This window comes from Schistocerca americana, chromosome 8 (assembly GCF_021461395.2).
Source record: "Schistocerca americana isolate TAMUIC-IGC-003095 chromosome 8, iqSchAmer2.1, whole genome shotgun sequence".
Lineage (NCBI taxonomy): Eukaryota > Metazoa > Arthropoda > Insecta > Orthoptera > Acrididae > Schistocerca > Schistocerca americana.
The window spans coordinates 140,885,570-140,903,014 of NC_060126.1; the positions used below are offsets into that span (position 1 = coordinate 140,885,570).

The 17,445-nt window shown below is 39.1% G+C and overlaps 1 protein-coding gene across 2 annotated transcripts in view; it reads left to right on the forward strand.

The window, feature by feature from the left end:
• LOC124545417 (myb-binding protein 1A) overlaps positions 1-17,445 on the forward strand; it is a 110,343-nt gene that overhangs the window by 4,766 nt on the left and 88,132 nt on the right. The window contains exons 3-5 of one of the 2 annotated variants that reach the window (XM_047124334.1): positions 7,385-7,567; positions 13,181-13,396; positions 13,777-13,971. In XM_047124334.1, the coding sequence (XP_046980290.1) occupies positions 7,385-7,567; positions 13,181-13,396; positions 13,777-13,971 (594 nt within the window). The remainder of the gene's footprint in view (positions 1-7,384; positions 7,568-13,180; positions 13,397-13,776; positions 13,972-17,445) is intronic. The other variant, XM_047124335.1, reaches the window with a different exon arrangement.

The following is a 17,445-nucleotide window of genomic DNA, read 5'->3' on the forward strand; positions in this document are numbered from 1 at the left end:
TATAAATTTCTTCTTGAGATGGTGGTAGTGAAGTCTCATTCGTGTGTTCTGGTTGTAATCTGGGGAATCTTGTACTTGGTTGTGGGCAATTTAGGAGTTGTGAGAAATATTTAGCTAGTTCTTGGCAATTTTCTTTGTTAGTTAGTGCCAATTTTCCATTCTGTTTCCGGAAGCAGAGATTTTGTGGAGTGTATCCTTTGATTTGATTTGCGAATATTTTATAAAAATCTTGAGTGCTGTGGTTCTTAAAGTTTTCTTCAATTGTGTTTAGCTGTTCATTAAGGTATTTTCTTTTAGTTTGTCTAAGTATTTTAGCTGTTTGTTTTCTCACTTTGAAAAATGTTTGTTGTGTGGTTTCTGATTTGTCACAATTGTAATTTAAAAAGGCTTGTTGTCTCTCTTCTAATGCGTTATCACAATTCGAATTCCACCATGGATACTTGGATATTTTCTTTAACGGAATCAAATCTCTTGCTTTCTGTATAATTTTCGTTCGGAAATCTTTCCAGTTGTTTGTTGGTTGTTTATCCCATGCTTCTGTAATTTCTGATTCCTTGATATTTTTCAAGTCAAATTTGGGAATTAGTGGTGATTTCCTTTGGCGTTTCCTTTTTGGAGTGAATTTAATTTTAACTCTGGTAAGGTAGTGGTCAGAATCTATATTTGCCCCTCTGCGGACTTGAACGTCGTGTATTTCTTTCTGGAAGTCATAGGAGATCGCAACATGGTCTATTTGAAATTCACCAAGCTGAAGGTTTGGTGATCTCCATGTTTTTTGTTTCTTGGGGTCTTTTCGAAGTGATGTTGTCACGATTTTTAGGTTGTTTTGCTGACATAACTCGATGAGTCTCATGCCGTTCTTGTTCGTGAATTTGTGTGCAGGGTAATTACCGACTGTTTTTTTATATTTCCTCTCTTTGCCAATTTGCGCGTTGAAATCCCCTAGAAGAATTTTTACATCCTCCTTTGGAATTTTGGACATTTCAGTTTCGAGTTTTTCCCAAAATTTTTCTGTCTTCTCCGGTTCTTTTTTGTTGGCAATGTTGGTAGGTGCATGAACATTAATAAATGTATATATTTTGTTGGTGTGCTTGATTCGCATGGTCATTAGTCTGTTACTGATTTGATTCATGTCTATAACAGAGTCAAGGGTGTCCTTATTTACAATAAAAACCATGCCAAATATTGCAGCTCCTTTGCCAATTTTCTTGTCTGTTTTACTTTTAAAGATACGGTAATTGTTGTAGTCTATTGTTTCTGAATCAGTGAATCTGGTCTCTTGGAGAGCAAGGATTTGAATTTTCTGTTTGTTGAGTTCTGTTGTAAGATTATGAAGTTTGCCTGTCTGAATTAGTGTCTGAATGTTAAAAGTGCCAATAAATGTATGGGACTTTCGTGGACGTTTACTAGAGAACTCCGACTTTCTCTGTCGTACGAGCCCAAGCTCCCCAGAATCCGATAGCTTGGTTGTCGCCACAGGGCGAGTGGATTGGCCACCTGGGGTAATATTAATTTTACTTGTACGAATCATACTGCTTGTAATTAAGTTCCAGCTAATGCTGGGTAGTTAGAACCAGGGATTGTTAGTTCCTGGAGCTTGGTGTTCAGCCGCACCTCACATGGTGAACAGACGCTGGCCAGAGTACCGGTGGTTGCCACACAGACGTGTCTGGGCTTTTCAATATGCTTTATCTTGTTGATAATGCTTGCCTCTTCCGCCAGTTCCGCCGTACCGATGATCTTCATCTCCGTCTTCACTACCGTTGAGGTCTTCGCCGTATCCCTGGCAAGGGACCCTCACAAGGTACTATCACCCGGGCCAGGTGAACCAAGGTTTTTTTACGAGGTGTTACTCCTCCCCCTCCTCCTTTTACAACCGGGCTTGGGACCGGCTCTTATATATATATATATATATAATTTTTTTTTTTTTTACCAAGGTTAGGATTAATCACAGAATTAGTTTGGTACTGTGAGTGGGGCCAAAATATGTGATTGGTGAGTGTGTCAGCATGATTCATTAATGATTTATATGTTTGGAGTTGTAGCAAGGACATATTGTAGCATTCTATTAGAAGATAAATGTAGTTTCAAAACTCTAAGCTGGCTTTGATAAAAATTATCAAGACTTTGGTGTATTGAAGTATGCTGTGTGGCTGTGTGTCAAGGATTGGTAGAGTGTCCTCTCTCTGCTCAAGTGACTGTAGGTTCTTTCTCACTGATAGAACAAACTCTAACTAAACCCAGTTGGTGAAAGTGTCACTTGTCATCCAGGCAATCTTTGAATGCCTGTAAATGAATTGTGATGACGACACGTTTACGTGCTTGAAGCATCTCGAGCTTTTATTTTTACATATACATAGAGGTTTCATTTTATGCCTGCCAGATTAATTTGTGGCAGAGAGGAGTGTTATTTTGTTTAGATTCATTTTTCAAACCCGCTTTGTTTTCTGTTTTATTATTATTATTTTAATTGAGTGTTCTGGTTGGAAGCAATCCGTAACAAAGCACTGTTTCATCAGTTATACACATTATGATCAAATTTTCATTTAACATCACTTTGTGTAGAATTTCAGGGAACTGTGAAGCAGATTCATTCTCTCAAGACTGTGCTTCTCCTTCAGTGATTGATTGGCAAATTCTGTGCCGACATTTCCATCTTGAAAACTATCCTTAGGAAGGTACAAGTTCTCTTTGTTGCCATGTAAATCAAAGTGGAATTTATGAGCTTGGGCTTTAATAAGTGGCCCAGAAAGTGTCACACCATCACTACTCTGTATTAATAACCGTCCATAAAGGCACTTGGAAGTTCCCTGTCTTTTTCCAGTTTAGCTCTTTTCGTGTCCATTCCCACATCACTTTCAGCTATGTCTACAAAACTTCTAAATTTATTCTCTTCTTTCACCCATCTCCTGATTGTTCCTTCAGGAACACCACATTTGCATGATAAACTTGCTTTAGTTCCACTAACCTTCACGTGATCAATAATTTTTATTGTATCACTCACAGAATACGCTGCATAGGTAGCAAAGCAGCAAAATCATTGGAGGCAGGTTAGTGTGCTTGTGGGTGAGAGAGAGATGAAGAGAAGGAAAGCAAACAGTGGAATTTTCATGGCGTGTTTAGATGAGAGAGAGAGAGAGAGAGAGAGAGTGAGAGCATCAGCATGACTGCTTTATACTTGTGTAGTGATGCGTATTGAGTTGCCACATACTTACTCATACAAGTTAAATTCTTTGGTTTGTAGTTTTTGATTGTAGATTTATTGTGCTGCTTGTCACCTCATTGTCAGCTATTGTACTCGGAGAGAGAAAATAACTTTACAAAACCAATGATATTTATAAGAGTTCTTTCTCTTAGTTTGTGAAAAGACTTGAAATGCATAGTTCTTCAGGTTGATATTATTTTAGCGAAGTGCTCAAGAGGGCTAGCAGAGCCCCAGAGCTCTGTGGAACACACTTGGAGTATCACTGTTGTACAATAATGCATCTTACTCTTTACAGATTTATAGATCACTTCCAGCATTATTGAATGTGAATATATGAACAGTAGTGGCAAGTTCTCTGAACATGTTAGGATGGCAGTGATCTGACTGCCTTCCAAGCCACTTTTTCGCTCATCACTGGTTCCTTTTGCTTGTCGTCTTGGAGCATGTAGTGACTGTAATTGCAGTATGTGCGAGTTTTACATCATTGAGTGCTGACATGTTCACTCCAAAGGCAGAATTTTAACTGACGCATCCCGGGCATAAATATAGCACAGTTGTATAGCGTCTTTCTTGGTCTTGCACTTTCGCACAGTATATTGACACAGTATTGTTGCTCAATAAATATTGAACATGTGAGGGCCACTTAATGGCTTTATTAATCCCCTATGTCAGCAAATGTCAGCACCACTCCGGGAACTCTACACATTTCATTCGACGGCTGCAAGAACTATGCCTTCATAAGCAGGACCTTATGATGAGCTTGAATGTGGTCTCCGCATCACCAGAGTGAAGCTTTCTGTCTCCCTCAGGCTGATTATGGAGGAATTTAGTGCTACACTGAATAACCACTTCATATTCATCTTCACATCTACATAGTTTCTCTTGAATGGTGACTACAGTAAGACTTCGTTTATACATTTTTCAAGGGACTATAGGAAAAAAGTATAAGCGTGAGAAACATATATATGAAATATAGTATCAAATTAATTGGTAAATACAAATGAAAAACCAGTAAATAAAAAGTTACATTCGACAAAACATTATATAGGCATACTAGCGCACTAATGCTGCAGTGCACATTGACAAAAATAATACCATACGTGTTTGAAATTATTTAAATGCACTGAAGGAGGAATATGTAAAAGCAAATAAATTTAATGTGTACTGCAGTCATGAAAATTTTTTATTTCCACAGAAGTTGTGGATTTTCTCCTTTATATTCTCGGGGTATATCCTGGCCCTACTTCGCGGCTAATAGCATCCACAATTTTTTTTATAGCTCTCACTTTTTGTTCTGTTTTTGTATTCAGGATGTTGTAAGCTACACAGTGCTTCATCTGCCGCGAATATTTCTATCAATTTCATTATATATGTGATGTACCATTTAAATTTGGGAGTCATATTGACAAACATTGTGTGTCAGACAGCTGTAACGATGCTAGTGCTCCAAGCACTTGATTTCTCCATGCAGTAAATGTAAGGTGAACGATTCTTGTGATTAAATCTAAGGCAAGGTGCTAGATATGATCAAAGAAAATTGATCAATGTCTGACTTTGACAAAGTTCCTTATTACACTATCAAATTTTATTATAGCCTAATATCGGCTTTACCAATCCATGTCCTGGCAGTCTACTCCGAAACACTGCATCATAACTTGTGAGAGAGAACAAAAACGTACAAGTGAGAAAAAGGTACAAATGAAGTTTTACTGTGTTGTGAACAAATGGTAGGTGTTGCTGTGGGTTGCCATCTGCCACTGGTTATGGCAAACTTATTCATGGAGGATTTCAAAGAGAAACCGCTGGGGAAATCTGAACTGAAGCGCACATGCTTTTTCAGATACCCTGTTGAACCTAATGGTGGTGTAGTCACACAGGAATGAAAAGCTTCAAAAGTTTCTCCAACATTTGAAATTCTCTGTATCCTAGCATAAAATTCACCATGGGGGTGGAAGAGCATGGCGAACTCCCATTTTTGCATGTCCTAGTGAAGTGCAAGCAGGCAGCACTGTAGGACAAAATGTGTGCAGGAAAGTCACTCGTACTGATTTGTATTTCCATACTTCAGGCTGTCACTGTCCTTCGCAGCCATTCTTCATAGCATGAGTGCATCAGGAGTGTCAATCCTTTCAACTTAACAGAATATTCTTAACTTCTCTTGCTGATTTTTGATGGGAATATGTTATAGATCTGTTCAATTGAATTTAAGTCAAAGTGGCGGGGAGATCTTCGTAGAACAAGAAATATGATTATCTTTCAAAATTTTAAAATCTTGACCATGGTGTACACAATCCTAAGTTTATTTGCACAGCAATTTGTTGTAGGCATTGCCCACTCTCATATACTCTTATTGAGATACTGTTCTTCTCGATCATTGCAAAATATTTTCTTTGCTAGGAAGCAAGGGTGGGATCTTAACTGTCTTGATACATGATATGTATGGGATGTTTACCAGTCTCAAGTAGACCAGTGCATCTGTCTGTTTGATCTACAGCAAGTCATTCCTGCAATAAGTTCATTTGTACTATTCATTTCATCAGCTTTCTGTAATAAAATTATGTTTTACTGTTTATGTGTTTGACAGTATTTAGAGTATTGTTAACAAGTTTATACTCTTAGATCATGAAATTTGCTGATTGCTTTACAGGTGATGCCATTCTACATGTTTAGTAAAAAATACAGTAGGTTTTCGGTAGTGCACATGAACAGTTGCACTTCTCAAATACAGACTACACAAGGTTATTCATAAATATGTAAGAGGTTTCAGAACATTACTGTGCAAAAATACAGAAAAATGACACACATCATTGCATAGAACATTTCATCAAAGTTTTGATTTGTAATGCATGCCGTGGTATAGTTGTAGGGAACTAAGTTGTAATGGTTCAGTGATTTTGTATCAGATATCAGGTAAAAGCAACAACAAACAAAACAGTCTATGGGTGGTACAAAACACTCCGTGAAACTGGCTGGTTATGCAGTGCTAGTAAAACAGGCCAGTCAGGACCGTCAGCAGAGAAGGTGGAGCGTATATGGGAATTGTTTGTCATGAGTTCGAAGAATTGAAACTTGGAGAGATGCACTTTCCACTAATATGTGCCTCTTTTCTGTATGTCTCGTAGTTTCTGCGCAGTCATTTTCTGAAACCCCGAGGTACATGTAGAAAGGTAATTGTGAATAACCCCTGTACCTGCAGCTTGCAGGGGGCCACCTGACCCCCTGACCTTTAACAGCTTGCACAGCCAGTTCCAGTATTTGCATTAAGCAAGATGTTTCAGTCAGTTGATAAGCTTGGTTTGACTGCTTTCATTTGATGTTACTTTTTGAAGTAATTTTGTGGAGTGATCAGTTTCTGGGAGGAAAAGTTGATTCTAGTGGTAAAACAGTTTGGGACTCTCCCATGATTGTCTTGATCACATTCCTTTAAATAGCTAGTTAGACTTACAGTACAGATATTTTGTAATGCAGTGATAAATAATCTACATAAAGTTCAAGAAGAAAACAATGCCTTCACAATTACAGTACCATTTAAAATGACCATCATGACCAATAACTGAAATTTGATGTTGGCTTAGAAAGAGGTGAATGGTGTTGCCACAAGAATTTACATTCACTTGTCAAGTTAGATAGATTGTTAGCTTAAAGAGTAAATTGTAAATTTCTTTTTTGCAACTCTTCATGCTCCATAGTCAGACCTCGACGCTGAGCGCCTGTAAAGCCCCCCCCCCCTCCATAGGCACATTAATAATTCAGAAATTTTAGCGCAAGTGGTGATAGTGAAACAGGTCATTATTATTCTTGTTGAAGTATTTTTTACTTTTATATTTATTCATCAGTATGTGAGCAGCTTGTATTCACATATAAAAACCAATTATGTCCAATACATTACTGGAAAGAGCTCGTTTGTTTTCTCATATAAAAACCAATTATGTCCAATATGTTACTGGAAAGTGCTCATTCCACACCATTGGAATATTTTTCAAATCGTCTATAGAATGTAACATAGTTTACATTGCTGTTTTATGTGTGTAGATCAGTTGGGGATCATTATTTCACAGTTATGTGCTATGATAAATGTGTGTTTATACTTAGTATATTTGTGGAAATAGGTGGTAGTCATTGTACATTTTTTTTTTTTTTTTTTTTTTTTTTTTTTTTTTTTTTTTTTTTTTTTTTTAGGAGACTGGTGAAATATACAGTGGACGTGTTCTTGCATATGGTTCATTTATTGAATCTGGTTTATTTCTGAAAGGAACTGCCGAGCAACAAAAAGAAATAGTGAAGAACTTATTGGATGCTGGATCGAAAAAGAGTTATTTGCCACTTGCAGCAGCCTCCTTTATCATCAAAATTTTGAGTAGTGTAAGTTTGTTTTGCTATGGTATTTAGGACCTTTGATATTTAGCTGTGATTTATCATTCCTTGTGTATTGTAATAATTATTTTGTTTGTGCCAGCAGACTACTTTGAGTGGTACACATTTCTGCGGCGCATTGTTCATCATTATTACCTCTTTCACTCAGTAGATGCTTCTGTGATGGTTAGTGCTTTAAAGTCAGTGCCTGGAAAGCAAAGGGTCGTGGGATTGAATCATGGCTGGACCACAGATTTTTCAGTGTGCCCTTAACCTTGCTGTCATCTCTCAGTGGTGTGCCAGAAATGACACTTTGCTCTGATTCCTCACTAAACTGTAAATCCTCTTTCCCGAGTTGGATGACTGTGGTAGGTTAGGGACGCACAAGTTGCCAAAATGACATCAAATTGACACCAGGTCAGTGAACCACACGAAATTATTATTATTAGTCCCGTAAAAATCACAACAAACAAAACTTGTGTACTAGATAAATTATTTTTCTCTCTAAAGCGGTGATACAGTCATTAACAAATGGGGTAATACTAAAATAAGGCAGTGTGTTTGGAGAACAGTTGTGTACCTTATAAATAATAACCCATTTTCATTCAGTTTCCTTCACATTCACTTACATATACACTATGCTCATATACCAGTGTAACCATTGTGCACGTGAGGATAAATGTGCAGGTGTGTGTGTAAATTATTTGAAAAATTGTGTTTCATTGGAGGGGGGGGGGGGGGGGTAGGGTGTTTACTTGCTGAATGAATCAGATGCACAAATCACAGGATCGAGCTTCCCTCCAGTTGGCTGCATCAGAATTCTGACATTTATTTGATGAGTGTCACATCTTCTGCCAAAGCATCAAGATAGGATGAGTGCCGTACACCTAAATAGGGGGCCATCTCACCCCTTACCCATGGGATGAGCTCTTTTTGTAAAGCTGCTGGTGTAACGTTCCTTGTTTCGCTTAGTTCGTAGCCTTCGAAAGTGATGAAAATTTAAATGCAGCACAGCAGCAAACCAGCTAAAGTGCAATGCAAGAAAAAGCAGGTATGCTAAGCACATCATGCCTTAGTTTTTGTGCAGCTGTGTTCCGTGAAGTGCAGTGTGGCAACACACAGTTAGAAAATAAAACTTTAGTGGGGATATGGTGGTGGAAACTGGATTTACTGAAAGATGTAGAAGAGATTAGCATACAAAAACTGTAATGTAAACTATTAAACTTGTTCCTTAACAGTTACAACATTCTGTACAAAATTAATTTCTTATTAAAATGATATTGCCCTGTCTTATGATACATTACTGAGTGCAAGTTGTGTGAGCAAATAATTTTGCTTAATTTCATATCGACAATCAGATTAATTGACCTTAACCTGTAAAGAGAAATCGAGATAAAAATTTGCCTCTTTCAAACTCAACATAAATTATGTGTGAGCAAGCAATGGAGTGACAGTGTTACCAGATATTTTCACATATCTCAGTCTTTACAAAATCAAATTTCCAAAAAGTAACGTCCTCTGCTTTTACATCCCTTGTGTACTGCAAGTTATTTCCAGATACTCAGCAGTTTGACCAACACCTGCCACACACTCATTTATTTCTCACAGAATTATCCACTGGCAACGACAATGCTATTAACAACCAAAGTCACATTGCTTGTACTCAGAACCTCTGTGGCATATCGTATAATCTGTTGAAGACTTTTGTTTGAACAATATCCAGCGTACAACTATGAAGTATGATACATCGAATAAAAAGAGCGCTCAAATCACTTCATACCAATACCAAAAATAGCTAGAAATCTTACAATCCACTCAAGCATGGAGACGCTGCAGCCTTTGTATAGATTCACTCTATATCTCTCCTTCTTTTTTTTTTTTTCTTCGATGTTGGGTCCTTCTTCAGCGTCATGCGGGATGGATCCTGTAGCAGAGAGCTTATTTTATGGTGCTAGTCATCAGCACACAGTAGAACTGTCATTTCCTTTATCAGCAGATAGGACTATTGTGTTTTCATCTTCTCGCAGTACTCGTAGTGCTTTCCATTCTGATGTCATATTTGGTTTCAGAAGTTGAGGTTTGCTGTTGACCCTGTATTTCCTCCACCTTTTCTGCTGGGAAGCCATGGATTGCTTTTTTAACACCACTGAAAAAATGGAATGATCGTATGGCATTGTTTGCCAGGAGGCCCCATTCGGGGGAGTTTGGCCGCCATATTGCAAGTCCTTTTTAGTTGACACCACTTCCGCGACTTGCAAGTCAACAGTGTGATGTGTCATACAGAAAATTTGAGAGGTTGGTGGGAGCTCGGGTAAAGTTGGAGAGTGTCAGTGATACAAGAACTGTAAGTATGAAGGAGAAAGAACTGGATGCCGCAACAACCTAGGTCCTCGAAAGGGCTGACCTTCATTCCTGTTCCAGACACAGTATGAAAAAAGGACATTATTAGTAGTGTTGAAGAAACAGTCTTTGGCGTGCCAGTGAAAAAGGCAGAGGAAATTGGGCAGAAAACATGCAGGAACATCCACAAATTCCACCTGCTGAAACCAGAAGTGACAACAGCAGAACAGACAGCACGCTAAGAGAAGATGAAAACATGATAGACTTATCTGCTGGCAATGGAAATGTGACAGCTGTATTGTGTGCCGATGAATATCAACAGGAAATACGTATTCTGATGCAGGATCCAGCCTACAGAAAGTTGAAGGAGGACCCAAAAATGAAGATGACAAAGAAAGCATTAGCATTGCTTCTCGAGCCAGGTCTAATGAAAGAAGATATGAAGCAGCTGTCCAAAGCCTCCAGCACCTCTTTGGTTTCGTGGACTGCAGGAAATTCACAGAGAAAGTATACCATTGGGTCATATAATAAACACCATTGCTGCACCCGTAAGTGGACTGGCCAAGTATCTAGCCTCACTTTCAAAACCCGTATTGGGACACTAGAGTCCAATGTGAAGAACCTCGCCAATTTAATTGCCTTATTGAAAGAGTCGCAGCTGCAGAAGGACGATCTGTTGGTGAGCTTTGATGTAACATCTTTCTTTTTTCGAGTACCATTTCAAGATGCCTTGGTACGCTGAGCAGATCACTTTAAGCTTCAAACGGTAAAGCTGTTTGAACATGTAGTCACCATAACCTACTTCAAATGTAGTAAGCAATTCTATGAACAAGTTGATGGACTAGCCATTGGCTCGCTACTTGCACCCAGAATTGCCAATCTCTATATGAAGCACTTTGAGATAACAACACTAAAAACTGCATTGCTGAAACCTAAACACTTCCTCCGTTACAGTAGATGGCAGCTTTGTCGTGTGGAAAAACAGCAGAGTGGCCCTGATTGAGTTCCTGGATCACCTGAACAGCATCCATCAAAACATACAGTTCATGATTGATCTGGAACACAATGGATGTCTTCCTTCTTCAGACATTATAACAAGAAGAAAAGCAACGATATTCTAGGAGATGCAGTTTACAGAAAGAAGACTCACACAGATTTACACTTTAATGCAACAACCTGTCACCTTGTGGCTCAGTGGTAAGCTGTCTCAACAACTCTAGTACACAGGCACTTGCCATTTGTGACAGTGACAGCCTTCCAGCTGAGCTGAGCTGCAACACCTTAGAGATGTGTTTCTCCCAAATTTTTACAGCAAAATTCAGATTGTATGTGCATTACAGATTGAATGTGTGCTAAAGACAATGAATGATGCTGCCATGTGCAAAGAGGAAGAGAAAAAGGAAGGGGAACTCCCCTTCATCCCCTCTACTGGGCTTCCTTCCCTCAGCCAAATTGTGAGAATCCTCAGAAAAAACATCATCAAGGGCATCTTTCGATCACACGAAAAATGAAAGCTTTGCTAGTCACAGCAAAGGACAAACTACAACTGCAAATACCAAGTACATACAGCATTCCTCACAAGTGTGGCTGCCAGGACATCAGTCAAACGCAGCTCTACATCTCGCAGTGCTGCAAGGAACACTTTAGATGCCTACGTCTGGGACATAAAGTTAAATCAGCTGTGGAGGAACAAAGCATCAAAAGAGCGATATACACTGAAATTTGAGAAAATAAAAATATTGTGCCAACCTAAGGGCTTTTGGGAGAGTACCTTTAAATAGTGTATTGTGACAAGGCTCCATAGCATCTCATCGACAGGGATGAGCGCTATATGCTGAGTTCAGCGTGGACCCCCCACACTAGCAGCTGTACACCAAGAATGCACCCAGTAGTTGACACTTAGCAAGTCTGGACAAGTCTGAATGGACAGAAAGTCGAACAGCAGTCCACTCCTTCCACTTCAGGTTGCTGGACCCTGCACTTGGGGTAGGGGTGGGGGGAGCTGGCCGTCACACGTGTGTGTATGTGTGTGTGTGTGTGTGTGTGTAATATATGAGACACTCACACAGTCTAAACACTTCACCAGAAGATGACGAGACTTATTGAAACATTGTTGAAGTTTGATGCTGACATGCGGATGGAAGCCAGAGAAGATATCATATGCATATGATGGGAAAGTCTACATTCAGATATGAATTGGGTAAGTTTACTTCTTGGTGACACTACTGTCCAGAAATGATGCTCAATTTGAAAAGAAACAAGTGAGTACTATTAGGTTGTGAAAATGGCATACACCACAAAGATTCATATGTTGGCTAAAAACTTTCAAAAACTAATGCTAGAGTAGCAAAATTTGAAGCATATGTTCTTTCTGTAGGAAGATTAGAAACAATACGTGGGCAGTATCAGAAGAAAATGTGGATTCCGCTGCACCTTTACCACAACTGTGACATAATGGGAGATAGGAGAAAAACTTTTGTGAATTCTGTTCTGTGTTTACTTTTCCTCTTGACTAAGGAGGCAACACTGTTCTCGAGGCAAGCATGTCAGAGGGGAGAGAAGGAAATCAGAAATGTGTGTAACACAGAAAGTTTATGTTGATGTGGTAGATAAACATGTTTAGTTTCTTAATGGAAGTTGCTGGTGTGAAACTACTTTTGGACAGTGCTGCTTGCTTTGAAAACACTCTTTCTTTCTTGATGTTTGTTATTACAAATACCTGTATTTGTTTGTGGATTCAAACATGTTTACTTGCCACTCTAGTGGAAAAAGTATTTGGGAGTCCAGTGAAAATCTGGTTCCTTCATTTAAGCCCTGAAAACATTTAACTAGTTCCCAAAGAAGATGTAAAACATAATTACAGTGTATGAATTAATAAAAAAGTTCAGTTGGTTGTCAGGAATGTATCGTTTAAGACAGAACCAGGTTTTAGCTGTTAGTAGGGCTACTTATTGTCACTTAATTGTATTTCAGAGAAAGCTGGTTCTTCACATTTCATCATTATGTTGGAATTTCATGTACGGCGATGTGTGGTTTAGCTTATCATTCTGGTCGCCTTAGTAAGTTACATTATTTCCACTCATTGCTTTGATAGTCATCTTTTTATAACAAGAGGAAAAGTTTTCACTTTCTGAGAGTGTGGGTGAAGACCCTTTTTATCTTTGAGTGTCTGTCCAGAGATTTAGTAAACGTGTACATATTACATTAGTGTAAACTGTAAAAACTCTTTTGTTTCTGATTGCTGAGCAAACCAATGTGATATTTTGTTTTGGTCTTTCTCAGATTGATGAAACCTTATTTCACAATGTATTGTGGCCAGTCTTAAAGGATGAGGTTGGCAAACCATGGGAAAATCAGTCTATGGAAACACTGTATATTCTGCTCTTAGCAAGCAGGCAGTATCCATCAGTGGTTAAAAAGAAATTTATGATGAAACATCTTGGCACACCAGGACTTATTGTTGAAGACTCGCTGAAAGCCTGTGGCAAACTGCTTATGGTAATTACAGCTGTGTGTAACATGAATTAATGCAATATTTTTAGACCAAGGTTTTATAACAGCTGATGGACTTCATTAATGAAGTAATAATATTTGTGTGTTTATTTAAATTTCGTATGTTACTGGATGAAGATATCACATCTTTGAACCTTTCTTAAAATTGAGACACTAGAATGATCCATAAAAGATTTTAGATACTTGATAAAGATAGGTTTATTTTGCTAAACATTGAAAGAAAAGTGATTTTTCTTCTGTTCAGGTAATGACCTACCCCCCCCCCCCCCCCCCTCTCTCTCTCTCTCTCTCTCTCTCTCTCTCTCTCTCTCTCTCTCCACTCCACTCCCCCCCCCCCCCCCCCCCCTTTTTTTTTTTTTTTAAAGGAATCACCAGTTCATACTGCAGACCAGCATCCTGTGTATGAAGAATTTTGCCGGCAGTTGACAGAATCTGAGCATTTAATATTATTTTGGGAGACTGGAATCGATGAACAATTATCCAAACCAACTAACAAAAGGATGACACTAGCTGTGGACATGCTGATATACATTTTGAAGCATTTAAAGGACACCACTTTGGTAAGTTATGAGGAACACTCATGCATAACAGTTATCGAAATAACAAACTGAATTTACTCTGTAGTGAATGCTCTAGCAGCGTAGTTCACAATTTGCAATTGAGAAGTTTTGCCGTGGCCTAGTTTAGCATTATCATGAGGGAGATTACATTAATAAAGAAACAAACAACATATGAGCCGTAGTGTACAGCAGAGTAGTACAGTGTTAAAAAATAAAGCAAGTTGTGGCGAGATGCTTTACCTGTATTGCATGGGAAATTTTTATGTGTTGTTTGCACGTCATTAAACAAACATTGACACAGCAAATGTATATATAATGGTCATCCACAAGACCCAGAAGGCGGTTGTAGCACTGCCCTGTTGATTGACTTACAGCAGGCATTTGATGCAGTTCTACACTATTCTTCAATGAAGAAAATACAAATGTATGAAGTATCAGACCAGCTTTGTGATTACGTTGAAGTTTTCACAGTGAATGTTACACAGCTTGTCATTTATAATGGAGCAAAATCTTCACTTGTAAAAATAGATTCGAGTGTACCCCAGTGGAATGTTCTGAGTGACTACTGCTCATATTATGAGTTGTGTTAAAAAATAAGGTATTTTGGGGAAAAATGGTGTATGTCAATGTTGTTCCCTTCAACGTAGTCCCCATTACATATTAAACAGTGCTTTTTCCAATCTGAGAAACACTTTGGATTAGGTTTTAGCTCCCTCAGCCATGCATTTTTAATTTAATCCTTGCTTTTAAAATGAGAGCCCTTAATTTACTTTTGGGAATACAAAAAGTCACATGAGGCCATGACTGGTGAACGTGAGGCTGAAGCATCATTACAGTATTTGTTTTGGCCAAAACTTCTTGCACCAGTACTGAAGTTTGAGCGGGTGCGTTATATTGGTGCAAGAGCGAGTGCGATATCTGGTGGGTGCAAAAGTTTTGCCATAAATCTAGGTGTTGGTGCCCTGCCCCCCCCCCCCCCCCCCCCCCTTCCGAGATTCATCAGCTGGTGTTGGTGCTGGAGTATCCAGGACACTTGCCATTATCACAGTCTTGATGACCTCCTTTGAGATCCTTATACCACTTGTAAACCCTTGTCTTACTCATAGTAGACTCACCAAAAGCAGTAGTCAATGATCATTAAACGTTCTTGCACTTCATTCCAATCTTACAGCAAAAAAGCTTATGGCAAAATTTAATAAAAGTTCTCTGCTGTTTGACAGCTGACAACATACTAAATACCCTATATAGTTTCAGACACTTAAAAATCAGTGATGATTACGTACACAGCTCTGAAAAAATTGCACAGATCGGATGAATACAACGTGCAAAATTATAATGTTGCTACTCTTTGCACAACAAAACTAGTGGACATGATGAAATACCAGCAGAATTGTTTAAAGTCACTGGAAAGGATGCAGTGAAAGTGCTGCACTCAATACGTCAAAAAATATGGATCACGCAGCAGTGGCCAGAAGACTGGAAAAGATCAGTATTCATCCCCATTCCAAAGAAGAAAAGTTCTAAAGAATGCTCAGATTACCGAACAATCGCACTTATTTCACATGCTAGCAAAGTTATGTTGAAAATCTTACAAAATAGACTTCGCCAATATCTATATCGAGAGCTGCCAGAAGAACAAGCTGGATTCAGGAAAGGAAGAGGAACTAGAGATCAAATTGCTAACATTCGGTGGATTATGGAAAAAGTGAAAGAATTCCAGAAAGATGTGTACCTCTGCTTTATTGACTACGCCAAAGCCTTTGACTGTGTCGATCACAACAAATTATGGAACGTACTGAAAAACATGGGTGTCCCAGATCACCTCATTCATCTGATACGGAGTTTATACCTTGACCAAGAAGCCACGGTGAGAACTATGTATGGAGCAACGAAATGGATAAAGATTCAGAAAGGGGTCCGGAAAGGCTGCATACTGTCACCGTACTTATTCAACCTGTATGCAGAACATGTCATGAGGAATGCGAGGCTAGATGAAGGAGAAACAGGAATTAAAATAGCTGGAATAATTGTAAACAACCTCAGGTACGCGGATGATACGATCCTGTTGGCAGAAAGTGAAGAAGAATTGAGAACACTCTTACTGAAGGTGAAAGACGAAAGTGAAAAGGCTGGTCTTATGCTGAATGTGAAGAAAACGAAAATTATGGCAACTACACCTACCAATTTGTGGGATATAGCAGGAGAAACCATGGAGGTAGTGACCACATTCAGTTATCTCGGTTCCCAGATCTCTGCTGACGGTGACTGCAGCCATGAAATCCGGAGACGCCTGTTGCTCGGTAGACAGGCGATGTCAAACCTTGACAAGGTTATAAGGTCCAGAGATATAACACTAGCAACAAAGATCCGTATTGTGAGGGCTGTGGTCTTTCCAGTTGTGATGTATGGATGTGAGACCTGGACCATTAGAAAGGCTGAACGGAGAAGAAATGACTCCTTCGAATTGTGGTGTTGGAGGAAACTTCTTAGAGTTCCATGGACTGCAAAGAGAACCAACAGATCAATATTGGAGCAAATTAAACCAGATTTCTCCCTGGAAGGTCTAATCTTAAAACAAAAGCTGACCTACTTTGGACACACAATGCGAAGGCATGCCTCGCTGGAAGCAACATTAATGCTGGGGAAGATTGAAGGAACTAGAAGAAGAGGACGTCAGAGTATGAGATGGATCGATGGCATCACAGAAGCAATGTGTTCCAACCTGGAAGGTCTACGGGAGAAAGTGCAGGACAGGAAAAAGTGGCGTGATTTGGTTCATGGGGTCACGAAGAGTCGGAACCGACTAAACGAATAGAGAGAGAGAGAGAGAGAGAGAGAGAGAGAGAGACTCTTTGCACATACACTGTTGTTGTTGTGGTCTTCAGTCCTGAGACTGGTTTGATGCAGCTCTCCATGCTACTCTATCCTGTGCAAGCTTCTTCATCTCCCAGTACTTACTGCAACCTACATCCTTCTGAATCTGCTTAATGTATTGATCTCTTGGTCTCCCTCTACGATTTTTACCCTCCACGCTGCCCTCCAATGCTAAATTTGTGATCCCTTGATGCCTCAAAACATGTCCTACCAACCGATCCCTTCTTCTAGTCAAGTTGTGCCACAAACCTCTCTTCTCCCCAATCCTATTAAATACTTCCTCATTAGTTACATGATCTACCCACCTTATCTTCAGCATTCTTCTGTAGCACCACATTTCGAAAGCTTCTATTCTCTTCTTGTCCAAACTGGTTATCGTCCATGTTTCACTTCCATACATGGCTACACTCCATACAAATACTTTCAGAAACGACTTCCTGACACTTAAACCTATACTCGATGTTAACAAATTTCTCTTCTTCAGAAACGATTTCCTTGCCACTGCCAGTATACATTTTATATCCTCTCTGCTTCGACCATCATCAGTTATTTTACTCCCTAAATAGCAAAACTCCTTTACTACTTTAAGCATTTTTATAT